The sequence below is a fragment of the Sinocyclocheilus rhinocerous genome, unplaced genomic scaffold (genome assembly GCF_001515625.1).
Source record: "Sinocyclocheilus rhinocerous isolate Xijiao unplaced genomic scaffold, SAMN03320098_v1.1 scaffold1053, whole genome shotgun sequence".
NCBI classification, from domain to species: domain Eukaryota; kingdom Metazoa; phylum Chordata; class Actinopteri; order Cypriniformes; family Cyprinidae; genus Sinocyclocheilus; species Sinocyclocheilus rhinocerous.
The window spans coordinates 1,952,349-1,967,716 of record NW_015638958.1 but is presented as its reverse complement, the minus strand read 5'-3'; the positions used below and the strand labels follow the sequence as shown (position 1 = coordinate 1,967,716).

Here is a 15,368-nt window from a genome sequence, read left to right as displayed (position 1 = left end):
ACAAATCGAGCAATTAATTATTTTGGCATGCTATATATTGTGTAGACAAGAATCTCTTCCGGATCTTTTCCTGCATGTACTATACCGGTGTCCTTAAACGATGCTGGGGCCGAAAAAGATGATGATGATGCCTTGTTAAGGGTTTTATTTTTGGTTTATCAGACTCTGCATCGGATAAACGACTTGGGGAGTTTTCAGCCCCGGGCGTACACAGATCAAAAGCCGTTTCCCAGGCCGTAGAAAGACACGGAGATTAAGGGAGAGAGAGGATAGAGAGAGCTGAAGCTCCTCTCCCATCAGATAATGCCGCTGACCCGGGCCGGGATGCAGAAGAGAAACCGAGTTTCCAAATCGCACGATGTGTGAATAAACGCCAGCCATTTAAAGTACGTAAACATTCGGGATATACGATACTGAGTGAGTATATACAAGTAGATGACATTCATAATATATGTGTTGTTTGTGTAAATGCGTTTAGGCAGGACGCTGTTTGCTTTTGCTCTGTTTCGACATCGGATCGATATGGCCGCATTTGAGCTTCCTTCAGTGGACGCTCTAACAATTAGAGTCCGAGGCTTCGCTGTGCGGCCTAGTTAAACGGGACGGAAAACACAAGCCGAAAAGTTAAATGATCGTATTTTGGTGTGGTTTATAAGTTAATTGTGCAACTGTTTAATCAATATGCAGCAATATGTGTTTTGTAATCCAAATCGTCTTGTTTTACTTCGTAAGGTAGTGTTTTGGAGGACGATATTATTAGCTGAGATGATAAGCTAACCAAAATCGGACACAACCGTAGTGTTTTTGACTCCAATTTTGTCTTTTTGTCTGAAATCGTTTATGCTTTGATATTAAATTAACCCGTTTGGTTTGTGTTTTTGCTGTAGTGAATTACTGTGTCACCTAATGAGTTGCCTACCTAGACAGAATCTTTGGGCATTATAGTTTTATTAAGGTGCGTGCAATCCACATATGATGCCCTGAAATGCTGTCTATGTAGATAGGCAGCTCACAAGGCTTTTAAATGTAAGATTTATTCTTACTCAAAATGCACTGCATTCATCTATATAACTTAGTCAACTGGACCTGACTTATAAACATCATAGCTAGCTTTTTTCCGTTAAAAGAAACCCCAATAAAGTCACTTTTGTAAGATTATTAAATTGTTAAAATGACCATTGTGGGTCAGTGACATCCTAGCATAATTTTACAGCTTGTTATTGATTATGTGGTCCAATCAGATATCATCTGACATCCATCATCCAGTTCATTGTTGATTAAAAGTCGATGTTCAGATATGAATTAACATGTTTATGAATTGATCAAATCTATATATAATTCCCATGTGAAGTGAATTAGTTTTCAGGTTGGTACTGTGAATGAAGAGAGCAGGAGTAGCTACAAGAAAAGAAGATTATGAGTGGTGTAATAAGGCTTGTGTTTACGAGGCTCAAGGTCACTGCTTGGTCAGTGTGACAGCAAACCCAAGGAGAAAAAGGGGATTGTAAAGGGGGGATGGGGTTGAATTGTATACACAAAACCTGGTGGAGAATACAGGAAAAAAAGAGGCACACCCTTTCCTGGTGAGTCAGAAGTTGTGACACAGGGCAGCAAAAGCGTGATCAGGTTTCAACATGATGTGTGTGTACATAGATGTAGCTTTCACAATTCATTGCTTTATGTTTCGCCTAGTTCATGTGATCATTCGTATGATATGGGCTGCTTGGAACCAGTATGGAGAACTTGAAGAATTTGAAAGATCAGGTCATGAGTTCATATCTACGTGTTTAATTATCTTCTCTTCTTATAGATACCGCTCAGGCCTGTTAAGGAATCAGAAAGGAGGAGGGCGGCATTTTAGACTCATCAGTCTAATCCTTGTGAGGAAGAAGGGCCTCATGGGACGCTATGCAGGGTTAAAATGGTTTTGCACGCTCATGAGTTACCACAACCAGAAGTTTTCAACCCTGGACACAAACGGATCGCGTGCAGTTGTGATGGTGGACACACACTCTGGTGTGGGCGTACATTTTTTGCACATGGACGTCTGAAACACAACTTATCATGTGGATATCTGCACTTGCAAGATTCATGTGACTTTGCAAACAGTGTTTTTCTGCTCACTTTTCGGCCAGTTTGTCTCTCATCAAAGTGTGAGCCTAGATCACCTGAGATTGGAGAATGAGCTCTCATTTAGGGCACAAGACATCAAGAGCTCCGTTTCATATTTTGTACTCGTAATTACGGTCTTTTCTTAGACGGACTGTTCCAGAGGGAATCCAGACACCACTGAGACTGTAGAAAGAGAGTCATATTTTTTGTCTTGTAGTTTCTTTTTTCTTTTTGTTTTACTGTATACCTCCCATCAAAACTGTTTTTTTTTTCCTTTTCTGTAGTCTAACGTCATGCTCACATGCACTCATCTGCTGTGATGCTTTGAGAGATTGAAGATTTGTCTCTGAGCGAGTACTTTATGAATGCCTGAACTCAAGTTGCTGCTTTCTTTGAGCTCTTTTTGGTGTAACATGGGGCTTACCGGAGATTTGCACTAAAAGAGCTTTGCTGTCACTTGATTTTCCTTTTATTGACCAAATCTTCTTACATTCAAGCCATATGAACTTATTTTTGATGAAACTAGAGCTATTTTTGTATTACAGTAAAGTCATAGTATCGCATATTATGTGTATATGAATTTAGTCTATTTTTTATGTATCAGCACAGACGTATACAAAAAGACATCTGCACTATTTTATGTTAAGGTTTGTTTTTTGGAAAGAATTGCACCTTGATTTATGAGAACATAATCTGTTTCACTAAATTTATTGTTATGACCATGGCTACACACCATCCTCACTCAGGTGGGAGACGACTTTCCTTCTCTCCCTGACGCCTCCCCCTGTTCCCCAGTTTTTTTGACGCCTCCAAATGCCCGTGGGTCTCAGTGTGGGCGGGGCTCTCGGAGACCCCTCCCCATCCCGCCCATTCCGCCCCAGTCGCTATGTGCCTGTGTCCGCAGCAGCCGCCTTCCTTGTGGGGGCCACAACGCTGTTTCTCTGTTTCACGTGAGTAGAACCTAAATTCATTAAAATACAAATCGAATATATCAGCAATACAGTAAGTGTAATGTGAGGCATCTCTGTGCAGATGTCCGTGGCTGTCAGAGCGGTTCTCCTCCTCCATTCCGCTCTATAATGCTGTGGTCTTCCTCTTCACACTGGCCAATTTCTGTATGGCCACATTCATGGACCCCGGCATCTTTCCTAGAGGTACACACTTATGTTTTATGCAATTTACATTGGGAAAACGTGAGTAAATCCTACTTAGTTTTGTGAAGGTGGGTGAAGAGAAATATCTGAGATATTTTTCACCCCAATCCTTATACACGATCTTAAAGATTGTGAAATTATTTTAATGATAATTAAGTAAGATTCCCCTGATAGATCTATATCAGTATCTATATTATATTAATATACTAATAGCAGTTACCATAGTTATTACCATACCCAAAAAGTGTTTTCTTATTATCAGTTAAAACAAATATGATGGATACTAACAAATGTACACTACTGTTCAAAAGTTTAGAGTCAGGAAAATCTTTTTTCAAGAAATGAATGCTTTTATTCAGCAAGGACAAATTAATCAAATTTGTCAAAATTAAAACAAATTGATCAGAAGTGACAGAAAAGACATTTATAATGTTACTATAGATTTCTATTTCATATAAATGCTGTTCTTCCAACAACTTTCTATAAATTATTAGGATATTTATTAAGAATCTTAAATCTTAAATGTATCATGGCTTCCAGAAAAATATTAAACAGTACAACAGTTTTCAACACTGATAATAATAAGAAATGTTTCTTGAGCAACAAATCAGCATATTGATTTCTGAAGGATCACGTGACATTTAAGAATTCAGTTTTGCCATCAAATTAATATATTACAATATTTTCAGTTGTAATAATATTTTACGCAGTAATGGTTTTTACAGTATTTTCGATCAAATGAATGCATCCTTGATGAGCGTAAGAGACTTCTTTTGAAAACATTACAAATTTTACCGACCCCAAACTTTTGATCAGTAGCATATTTATATACAGAATCCAAAATTTGTACACTTGTAAACTGCACACTTTGTAAATAACATATCTGCACACTTATAACATATCTGTACTTTTATCTAAACAATTACATTTTTTATCTATACTTCTATTTCTGTATATAGTACATTATTTAATTTCAGTTTTTTTTTCTTACATTAGTGTTATATTCCATCCCTACTGTGTTATTCCTATGTATGTCTGCACTATCATGTATGTCTGCACTATGTCTGTACTTTCTTCTACACTGGAAGCTCCTGTCATCAAGTCAAATTCCTTGTGTGTAAACATACTTGGTAATAAAGCTCTTCTGATTCTGATTTTACAAATACATTTTTTTGCACATTAAAATAAACATTACTTTCACGTGTCGTAAGTATAATATAAAAGAAACCTCAGTGGTCCTCAAATTAGGCTTAATTTTTTTAATGCAAAATATACTTTTCTTATATTTTTGTGTTGATTTTGTGGTGAAGTATGATGTGAACGCTGAAAACAGCAGTTTTAATGAGATTGTATGTTTTGCAGCTGAAGAAGATGAGGACAAAGAGGATGATTTCCGGGCTCCGCTTTATAAGACGGTGGAGGTGAGGGGCATTCAGGTGCGGATGAAGTGGTGCTCCACGTGTCGCTTTTACAGACCACCGCGCTGTTCACACTGCTCCGTGTGTGACAACTGTGTGGAGGTACATGCACATTCATCATAGGTTCACACTAAACAAACTCTTAAAGGGTTAGTTCACCCAAAAATGAAAATTAGCCCACAAATTACTCACCCTCAAGTCATCCTAGATGTATATGACTTTCTTCTTTCAGACGAATCCAGTCGGAGTTATATTAAAAATAGTCTTTGATCTTTCAAGCTGTTTAATGCTCCGGGGGGTGAACAAAGGCCTCCTGTAGCGAATCGATGCGTTTTTGTAAGAAAAATATCCATATTTAAAACATAATAATCACTTTAATCTAGCTTGCGCTAACAGTTGTACACGGAAGCAGTTCCGGGCGGATGACGTATAAGTTCAGAGTTGCGCATGCACCGGTGAGTCTCGTGAAAACCAACATTTGTTAACAGGAGCAAAGGAAGCAAAGTTTCCTTACTTTAGCAAAGGAAAACCAGTCTCCTCTTGGCTTATATCGAAATCCTCTGACATTCTTCTTTACAAATCCTCGTTTTGTACTTCTAATAAGTGACCGTAGTTTTGTTTTGATCTCTCTCCTGCGCTTCCGCGTTCCTCACTTCTGAGCGCATGCGCAAAGCTGACCTCATACGTCATGCTCCTGGAGCTGCGTCCGTGTAGGACTGTTGGCGCAAGCTACATTAAAGTGATTATTACGTTTTGAATATGGATATTTTTCTTACAAAAACGCATTGATTCGCTACAGGAGGCCTTTGTTCACCCCCCGGAGCCGTGTGAGACATTTTTTTTTATGGATGGGCACTTTTTATTTAACTTCTTTTGGACTGATGCATGCAACACCTGCTGAGTGGCATTAAACAGCTTGAAAGATCAAAGACAATTTTTAATATAACTCCGACTGGATTCGTCTGAAAGAAGAAAGTCATATACACCTAGGAGGACTTGAGGGGGAGTAATTTGTGGGCTAATTTTCATTTTTGGGTGAACTAACCCTTTAAGTGTTTCGATTTAAGTCTTGACATTTTTGTTTTGTTTTTTATTGTCTAAACGCATGTTTGCATGTGTGTTTGTGTTTAGGAGTTTGACCACCACTGCCCATGGGTGAACAACTGCATTGGCAGGAGGAATTATCGTTATTTCTTTCTGTTCCTGCTCTCGCTCACTATTCACATTATGGATGTGTTTGGCTTCAGTCTGCTGTACATCCTCCATCACACTAAACAACTGGACCAGGTCAACTCTGGAGTCACGTATCCTTTACGTATATAACGCACTCATATATGCATGTAATCTCATGAATACACATCAGCCTCTTCATTGTTCTTTGGTATCCTTAACGCACTACTCAGTATGGCGGTGATGTGTGTAGCTGGTCTGTTTTTCGTACCGGTTGCGGGACTCACTGGGTTCCACACTGTCCTTGTTGCCAGAGGGAGAACAACTAACGAACAGGTGGTTTGTGTGTTCGGGTGTGTCCCTTGTCCACATTGTATGTGTTTGGTCAAACAGAATGATGTTATTTTTCTGCCTGATTTCTAAGGGTGTGATCTCAAATTTCCTCTCTTCACCCTCAGGTGACTGGGAAGTTCAGGGGTGGCGTTAACCCCTTCACACACGGGTGCTTAAAAAACATTGCACACGTGCTGTGTAGTTCACAGGCTCCCAGGTTCACAAATCTTACTTCCTAACAAATAAAGATGTGTTTTGCAGATTGTGTTGGAATTAAAGTTCTAATTTTATACGCACGTTTTTGTACAGGTATCTTGGTCGCTTGCGAAAGCCTCATTCGGTTCAGGTCCAGCCACCATTTCTGCGGCCACCTCTATCTGAAGCGCAACTAGCAGCTAAAGTTCTGGATAATGGCATCCAACAGGTACAAACACATTATCATACACTTTGTTTTTTTATGCTAACGGTCATGGTTGACAGCGGCAGTGCTTTCCAAATGGATTAGATATGTAATGGTATTTTTTTTTACTTTTGTGCAGTGTAAATAGATTTGAAAATATAATAGATAAACAATATAAGTTAAAGCATGTTATGTTAATGCTTGCCTGCTTTTTACCATGTTTACAAGGTGTGATGTGTGCTACTGATCTAGGCTGCGTTTCCCAAAAGCATCGTAAGCCTAAGTAGGTTGTAGAAGCATTGCCACCAATGGTCTCTACGATCAACTTAGCTTACGATGGTTTTGAGAAACTTAGCCTTGGGCTGGTAACTGAAAGGTTGTAGGTTCAAAACCTACAAATCCATAAAGTTAAACAATGATCGGTAATAATTTTGAATGGTATTTTTGACGCATATATGAATTTGTTTCATTGAATCTTTTTTATTAATGTTGGGCAGCCAGTAAGTGGTCATTAAATTATTTATATAATGAATGCTAAATTTATATTATTAAAATATTTATTATGAATGTTATCTGTATCTGTTGTAGCCTAATAATTATTATTCACATTGGTTGTAATACTCAATATCAGTTGAACTTTTTCAGCCTTAGTTCACAAACTTTACACTAATCTAATATTTGTCATAGTCTTGTTTTGTCTATGTAGAGAGATGAAATTAGTTAACTTTCTTTTGAAATTTGTTGACATACATGTGAAAGATCTCAGATAACAGTAGGTTTGTAAAATCCCTTTAGATGAGTAGGCTATTTTTGTTAAGAGTTGCTCTGTGTGTGTGTGTACTTCAGTCTAAAAGTAGTTTGGAGATAATGGAGAGTCAGTCCACTGATGCTGATCCCCCTCCACCACCTAAACCAGAGCACAGATATCCTGGGCTGCCTCACACACAAAATGAAGGTTAGTGCATACACAGACATTTTTATAACTGTCAGATCATTTACAGCATCACTACAGCATTTTTTGGCTTTTTTGTGTTATGAAGCATATTAATGCCAAGATCTTATTAAATGGAATCAGAACCTGTTTTTCAGGATAAACCATTGTTTTATGTTAATCATAGATGCAAACTGGGGGGGTCTTACAAGGGTTAGACTAGTCTTAAAAAGTGAATCAAATTTTTTCTTCAAGACTGGTCATAACTTCAAATTCAGTTATGAAAAGGTAGATTGGTCTTATTTGTATTGGAAAAGTAAGACTGATTACCCCTTGGTAACTGCTAGTTGGTCAAACTAGCTCTTAAGACAGTCTTAACATGGTGGCTAAGTTGATGCAACTGACCACTGGTTGTTTCAATAAGTTTTGTATAGTATTTTCTTTATTTCAAAAATTGTGTCTAGAAAGGGTAATATTTTATGTATTTGAGGTCTGAGATGTGGGAACGGTAAAGAGAGAGGGCAAACATTTTGCATTTTAGGACATATAAGGTAATAAAAAAAAAGTAGACCCTTTACAGATTGAAATGCTGTATTACTCTTATATGTACGATCAAGTATGAAGGAGCATTTTAGTTATTTTCGCTGTCATCATTCAAATCTGCAAAAAGTTCCGCCGCCGGAACTGTCGACCCCAGGAGGTTTTAAATATCTTTAAAAGAAATTCTGCCTAGAGCATGTCCCCGATCTGTTCTCACCTTTTTTCCCGCTTTGTTTGCATCTCTGGTTAATTGTGTATTTTGTTTCCAATGTACTATGCTTTAATTGTATTCAATTAATAGGAATTTTAAATCTACATGAGCCATATTATAAATATTCAAATAAATATTTAACTTTTATAACTGTTTTTGCATCTTTTCTTCCAATCAGAGTGCAGCTTGCTGACTGAGGCTCCACCCACACCTTCATTGTATAAATACAGGCAGGCCTACAGCAGTCCAGGAAAAAACCACACGGCCTCAACACATTCCAGCAAGGTAAGTCTAAGTGCAGTACACACAAATACAGGCAAGTTCAGGTACTGAAACTTGGAATTTTTTATTTTTTTTTGATACAACCGTGATCTACTGCGCTTGAGGTTTGCATTGCATTTTTTTGTTTTGTTTTTGTTAATACATTGAATCCTTTCTTTTATTATTTTTCTTGAATATCTGAAATCACTGGCAGTCAGTGAGCGAGTAAGTTTAGATGTGAGTTATCCGTTGTTATGGTGTGTTTTGCACCTTGCTCTTGTGTTTCGTCATTTTGACTCTGCAGTTGTTGCGTTTGATTCAAGCTGGACTCTCTCCTGTTGCTGTTTTCCTCTCGTTCTGAAGCATAACTTGAATCCTTTCCTTTCCTTCATCCATTCTGTAAAAATGGCATGAATTTAGTGTCAAATCCTCCTTGATGTTTTAAGCATAATTTATGTGCATTCATACGTTCCTACAGAGCCCCTAAGAGGACATGGTGATGGAAAAAAATATGAGATGGGAGAAAATATGAGAAAAAATGTTTCAAAGCTTTTGTGTTCATTCACAAAACTTTTGAATTTGCAATGCTCACTTGCAATGCTTTTGCACTCCCCCAAAAAACTTTTGAGTTTCCTCGCAAAACTGTTGCAATCGTTCACAAAACTTTCCAGTTTTTGGAGGTTTGTCTGGTAAGGGGAAAAAAAGTTTTTTTAGAAACCATATTAAATATTTTTGTGTTTAAATGTCAGAAAAAAAATAAAATAAGTGGAAAAATTAAATTTTAGTGCTTCTGTTTGTTTTGTGTTCCCCCAAGAAACATGTTCACTCACAAAACTTGTGAGCTAAGAATAAAAAATGATTAATGACATTGATTATTTTACAAACAATATAAGATATTTTGTTGAAATGTGTGATAAAATATTAGATAAATAGTGTTTCAGTGTTTTGTTCACGTGCAAATCTTTTGCATCCCCAGAGACACTTTGCATTTGCTTGCGTATAAATATACGCTCGCTGTGTTCCATTCTGAAAGGCTCATCCCTATGCCCTACTCCCTTCATCTTTAAAGGGTTTACCCTCCAGAGTTACAGCTTCAAAAGGAGGAAGGGGACCAAAAAAACTGTTCCTTGGAATGCACTTCTGTATCATCTTGCAGAGCCAATTTAGGAGGTACCATAGTCGCACAATTAAACCTGTGCAAAGAGTGATGGGAGCAAAGGTTCCATTAGTTGTACCCTTCGAAATCCTTCATTCAGCAGGGCCCTTTTAAGTGGCCAGTTTTGAGCTCTTTGGATTGGAACTACTGTTCAATATGGCGGCCATGATTGTTCTTGTTGTGGATTTATCCTATTAGGAACGCATTGATAGTTTTTCCATGATAATTTTTACGAGCAAACACAAAAGTTTTGGAAAGAATGCAGAAGCATTGAAATATTGTCCTCCAACCTCCAATATTTTGTCCATCACCATGTCCCCTTAGGAACTCCGTACGTCCTTTTATACGGTGTGGTTTGCTCAAACTTTCAGTTGTGTGCCATCTTTCATGTCTTTGGTGATGCTTCAGCTCCTGGGAACGTTTGGAGTACCGTTTCTGTCTTTCTTTTTTCCTCTCAGATGAGTCGAGGGAACAGTATGACCGAGTCTCCCTCTGTCCCCGTCACCACTGGGCAGCCCAGCTACCGCTCAGACCCCAGTTTGTCAAGCCGAGGGGGTGCAGGGTTCCGTGGGGGAGGGGAGGGAGGTAGAGCAGGCTCGGGGGGCCTGGGTGGGGCCTCTGCGTTTGGTGGGCGATCCTACCCTTCTTTTACCGACACCCTACTCCAATCGGCAGCAGCCTCTTGCTCCTCAAGCCTTCGCTCCGCCCATACGGCCCACAATGCCCTCGGGCCTCTCATCTCTGAGGGTACGACCTCCACTAGCTACAAGAGTTTAGCCAATCAGACACGCAACGGCAGCTTGTCGTATGAAAGTCTGCTGACGCCCTCCGAAAGCCCGGAGTTCGAGTCTGCTGCTCACGAGCTGTCCCCGCCCAGACCGCACCCTCCGCACTCTCTTAGCACAGCACCGGGGGCCCCGCCTATTTTGGGGTACACGTCCCCTTTCCTGTCGGCTCAGCAGAGGGAGGGCTCTCTCCAGGCCTGCCCTGCCCCCCTAAGACCCTCCCCCAACAGAGCTTTCCTGCGCCCAACAAGCTCACCCCCTTCTCGGGCTCCGCCCCTTTCTCCTCACGCTCGCTCATTGGGCTCCCCTCCTCCTGGCCCCGCCCCTGGCCATACACCTCTGGGCAAATCACTGTCCTATGGAGGTGGTGCCGAATTACAGCACCGCCCCTCTAGCTCAGGGGGCGGGACTCCGATGCTGAAGTGAGTAATGCCGTCTCTCTCTTTCCCCCCTCAGAAAAACCTGCACGCCTGTGTGTGTGTGATGGTCAAGTAGAACATTGAGGTCCAGTGTTCATGTTTGTATTCATTTGCTTTGGTCTCTCTTCTTCTCTTTGTTCAGTAACACTGTCTCTTTCTTCCTGCAACCCATGGCCACTCTGCTGTCCCTTGAATTTCTGTACACTCCCTCCATCTTTCTCTGTCCTTTTTCCTTCTCTGTTCTCATTCTTTACGTTCATCTGCTCTCTTCTGCCCTCCCCTCCTCCTGCCTTGTGGCCATAAGGATGACTCTGTCTCTGTGCTAAGGTTCGTCTCATTTTGCTTGTTATTTTGATGTCTTAAAAGTCAACATGAAACTGAAATATACATTATTTTCATTGCATTCCTAGTTTTACATTAGTGCACATGAAAAAAAAGTTAGGAAGTTAAGACAAAAAGTTTGAAACCATTTTTTGGCTGACATTGCCAAGGCGGGGTGGATTATTTATTATGTTAACCAATAGACTAATAGCTATTTAACCATTGTTTTAGGCTACTGTTATAGCTCAGATATCCTTTCTAAAATCTTAATGTGGTATTTTCATTAGTAATATAGAGTGCTGCAGTGATGGTAGACCAACCTGTAAGTTAGCATCACTCTTGGTTCCCTTGGGGAAAGTTTTAAAAGAGTCATCTGAAGTAAAAAGTCACTGTAAATGTAGCTAAACAGTCGCATTACTTCAACATTCGACAACTGCTTCAAAAATAAATTCCTGAAAGTTTGAGTTAGAATAGTTTGCAAGATCCATGATTATAAACACAACGAGTCTGTAAATCGAACGAGTAGATAGGTTTACCTATTAAGTGTAAAGACATTTAATGTCCCCGACAACCTCTCTAACCAACTCTTTCAAGACAAGTAAAAGCTTAAAAAAAATTACAAGGGGTTGTTTTATGTCATAGAATACAATGTAAAACTATCTTGCAATTGGTATTCTGTGAGGTATTGTACATTGCTGTGAATTTTGCTGATTTCTCACCGAGATAATGTTATTCAACTGGCTAACTGTATGCCATCATTTTCTGGTCAAAGTGTGTTTGTTTATAGCTATATAAATTCCAGATTGTTTCACTTTTTTATTAAATATATTTTTTTCTTATTAAAATGTTTATAAATACTGATAACAATATAAAATACATTGCTAAAAATAAAAATCGATCATTATTTTATACCATTGAACAGTTTTCCAGTGCATTGAGGGCAAGTGAAACAGAACTAGCCTTTAGAACTTGATTTTTGTAAAAAAAAAATTGATTTTGAGTTTCCAAACATTTGCAGATAAAATCATTTCATAACATTATGGAAATAAAGTGGCTTGTAAATGTCGATTCATGTTGACTTCAAACCTAGTTTGCAAATGTCTTGCTTGGGTTGTGTCTGTTGCATTTAATACATCCAGTATAATCCCTACAACACTTTCAATGCATCCAAAATGTTTTTGGTTAAATTATTACCTTTTTCACATGCATCCTATTTAGGTTAACCTATTTCTATCTTTTTTTTCCCCCTCCCACCAAATATTCAGCTCGACTATTAAACAAAATGTGGCCAATCATAACACCCACTCACACAAACCTGCAGGAGGGGTGAAGAAAGTGACTGGTGTTGGAGGAACGACCTATGGGATTTCAGTATGACAGTTTTTGCCCTCTGAGCTTCAGCCGGATGGATGTAAAGCTGCTCAACCGAACATGCAAAAAAGCATACAAGACTACAAGGAGAAATCGTAAGTGTTTCCCAGTCAAAGTTCATCAGTCACTGTGGAGGATGTACACTGAGAACATGGACCAGTGAAGACGAATCTTACAGAGTTTTGTTTTCTGAATATTAATATGGTCATATAATAATAAAAACAAATCCCACAGACTTTCTTAGTTATTTAAAGAATCATTTGGTACTTCAATGTATTACCTACCGATTTATACGCAAGACTGTCCAATGATCAATGGACATTCAGCCTTAGTAGGCGGGACCATGTGAGACACACTGATGCCTCATTCAGAATGACGTCAACAGAAACCACAAGCCTCTCAGCAGTCCGCCAATAAGCATTTGAAACATTGACTACATAAATCACTGTTCAGTCTTGCATATTCCATAGTGCTCTGTTTCAAACCCCCAAAGAGACAGTTCACCAAAAATGACAATTCTGTCATTGTTTTCCAAACCCATATTGCTGACATTCTGTAGAAGAAGATATTTTAATGAATGTTCACGCTGCTCTTTTACAGACGATAGTGTCCACATACTTTCCAGCTCCAACAAAGACAAAAAAGGCCATAAAACTGGTCAATCCCACTATGGGGAAACTTCCAAGGGGCGCTTCGAGATGACTTAAAATGGTTTAAAATAAGAAATTAAAATGCTGTAAAGTCATATGACAGCTGACAGATGCAAAATGCAACAGTTGTTGTGGCAAGTTTGAAAACGTTCATGTGTGCTGATCACATAACTTTCATTTTTGGGTGAACTATTTCTTCTTTTTTTCTCCATTATTTTATACAGGTACAGATGTATATTATAAGTATTAAGTTTGATAAAGAAGATAATATTAAGATGCAGGCATATATGATGTATGATTGTTTGTTTTAGGTTGGATGGTGTTTGTCATATTTATATGGCTGCATCAGCCAGATGAAATTGTCAGCCAAAGAAACTCGGTCTGTTTGACGGATAGCACACTCGGCAAGTAGGAGTGAATGTATCTAAAGACACACAAGTTACTAGAGCACAAAATATTAAGCGAAAGATTATTTACATTAAGTACTGAATATATCGTATGCAAATTGTAACTTTGTGTCGGCGTGTCCACCAATCAAGAGCCATAATCTCTTGACAAATGGTCAGCCAATCACAAGAGAGTTTATTTATTTAGCCGGAGGAGGCCAGTGCAAGTACATGCACCATCATATAGATTAAAAAATTTCATTCTTTTATGTTGTTTGAACTTTTTTTTTTAAACTGGACATTGGTTAAAATAAACAGCCAGAGTACAGTGATTGTCTCCTCATAGATATATAAGTTTGATTGTATTTGTCAATGTGAGAGAATGAGTGTGAAATTTTATTTGAACTAAGAGCACATTCCAACTATCCGTTTGGTTCAGATCAGAGGTCGTTCACGTCTTTTGTCTGCTTTTTGAGATCTGAGGACCGGTCAGTGTAAGATAAACCGCTTATGCAGAGACACAAACAAGTTTTTTATCTTTTGTCATTTCCACCATGGCCTTATGATGCCTTTTAACTGTTATCAAGGGTGTTTCAGTCTGCATAATTGGCTCCTAGAGATGACAGATAGAGGATTGTTGTGTTGGGTTTTGGGTAAGAATGCAGACTCGTTTAACCCTTCTGTATTCCTTTAATGCAGCTGACTCTGAGTCACATGAGCAACACATTTTCAACAGAACAATAAACAACAGAATGAACACGAGCTGAGTTTCCTCATTTTTTTTTTCAGTACTATTTTGTCCTGATGTGTCTGATAATCAGCGGCTGGTTCAAGTGTAAATGAAACGTTCAATACAGGCACCGGTTTCACTTATATCAAGCACCATCTGCAAACGCATCTCTTGTTCGGGAGAATTCGGCAGCAACTTGTGGTTTAAGTACTTTTGGGATTTGGTTAAGTACACGTGGTAATCCTTTGGCAAAAGCCACTAAGGCTGATACAAATCTTCTAGCTCTGTACCTTTCTGAGGTCAGGCAATATGCAGACGGAGGCCTCAAGAAATAAACTGAAGGAAAAGAAAAGCAAAAAACACTATGAGGAGGCAGCAGGCTCTCAAATATATACTCTTAATTAAATTGATTGTGGGGAAAAACATTATTAAGTGGTTCCTTTAGATGGAAGCCCAAACCTGCATAAATAAAAATGAATACATAAATGTAATAATAGGGAAATTAAGGAATATATGACTTGTTAAATGTAGTGCTATTTTTGTATTATTTTCTTCTAAAAAATTTTATTTATTCATTTATTTGTATTAATTTGCATTCATTTATTTTTACATTTTATTCTCGCATGTACTTATTTCCATATTTATCTCTAGAAGTAATACAAAGCACAAAATAAACTGTAAAAGTATTTTTTATTTTAAACTGAAAAATGTACATTTGCATTTGTGTAGCAGGGATATTTAACATGTAAATATCATAATTATTCTGGTTAATATAAAACAATTCCTTTTGTACAGTCTTTTCAATCTGGTAAGAGGAAAATACATTCATGTACAAAAGTCTAAATTATATGTTAAAAGTCCAGTTATCATAGTCAAGTTCTGTATTAATATAAAGACAATGACAAAGTTAACTGGTTTTAATCAAACTTCATGTTTACTTAAAAAGACAGTTCATGCAAAAATGAAATTTCTGTCATCAGTTATTCACCCACATGCAATTCCAATTTGTTTTTCTTCTGC

The 15,368-nt window shown here is 38.3% G+C and overlaps 1 protein-coding gene across 3 annotated transcripts; it reads left to right on the top strand.

The window, feature by feature from the left end:
- Positions 1 to 62: 62 nt before the first annotated feature.
- Positions 63 to 14,160, top strand: zdhhc5b (zDHHC palmitoyltransferase 5b). Of its 3 annotated transcripts, XM_016565739.1 has the most exons (13): positions 63 to 417; positions 1,811 to 3,062; positions 3,145 to 3,266; positions 4,629 to 4,786; positions 5,816 to 5,988; positions 6,088 to 6,190; positions 6,313 to 6,404; positions 6,497 to 6,611; positions 7,434 to 7,542; positions 8,448 to 8,554; positions 10,145 to 10,893; positions 11,195 to 11,217; positions 12,477 to 12,558. In XM_016565739.1, exons 2-12 carry the CDS (start codon positions 2,926 to 2,928, stop codon positions 11,214 to 11,216), a joined length of 1,887 nt encoding a protein of 628 aa, XP_016421225.1. In that variant the 5' UTR covers positions 63 to 417; positions 1,811 to 2,925; the 3' UTR covers position 11,217; positions 12,477 to 12,558. The 3 variants fall into 3 exon arrangements, with proteins under 3 accessions (XP_016421225.1, XP_016421224.1, XP_016421223.1); XM_016565738.1 differs by lacking the exon at positions 11,195 to 11,217 and having other exon boundaries at positions 63 to 386; positions 12,477 to 14,160; XM_016565737.1 differs by lacking the exon at positions 11,195 to 11,217 and having other exon boundaries at positions 12,477 to 14,160.
- The last annotated feature ends 1,208 nt before the right edge of the window (positions 14,161 to 15,368 follow it).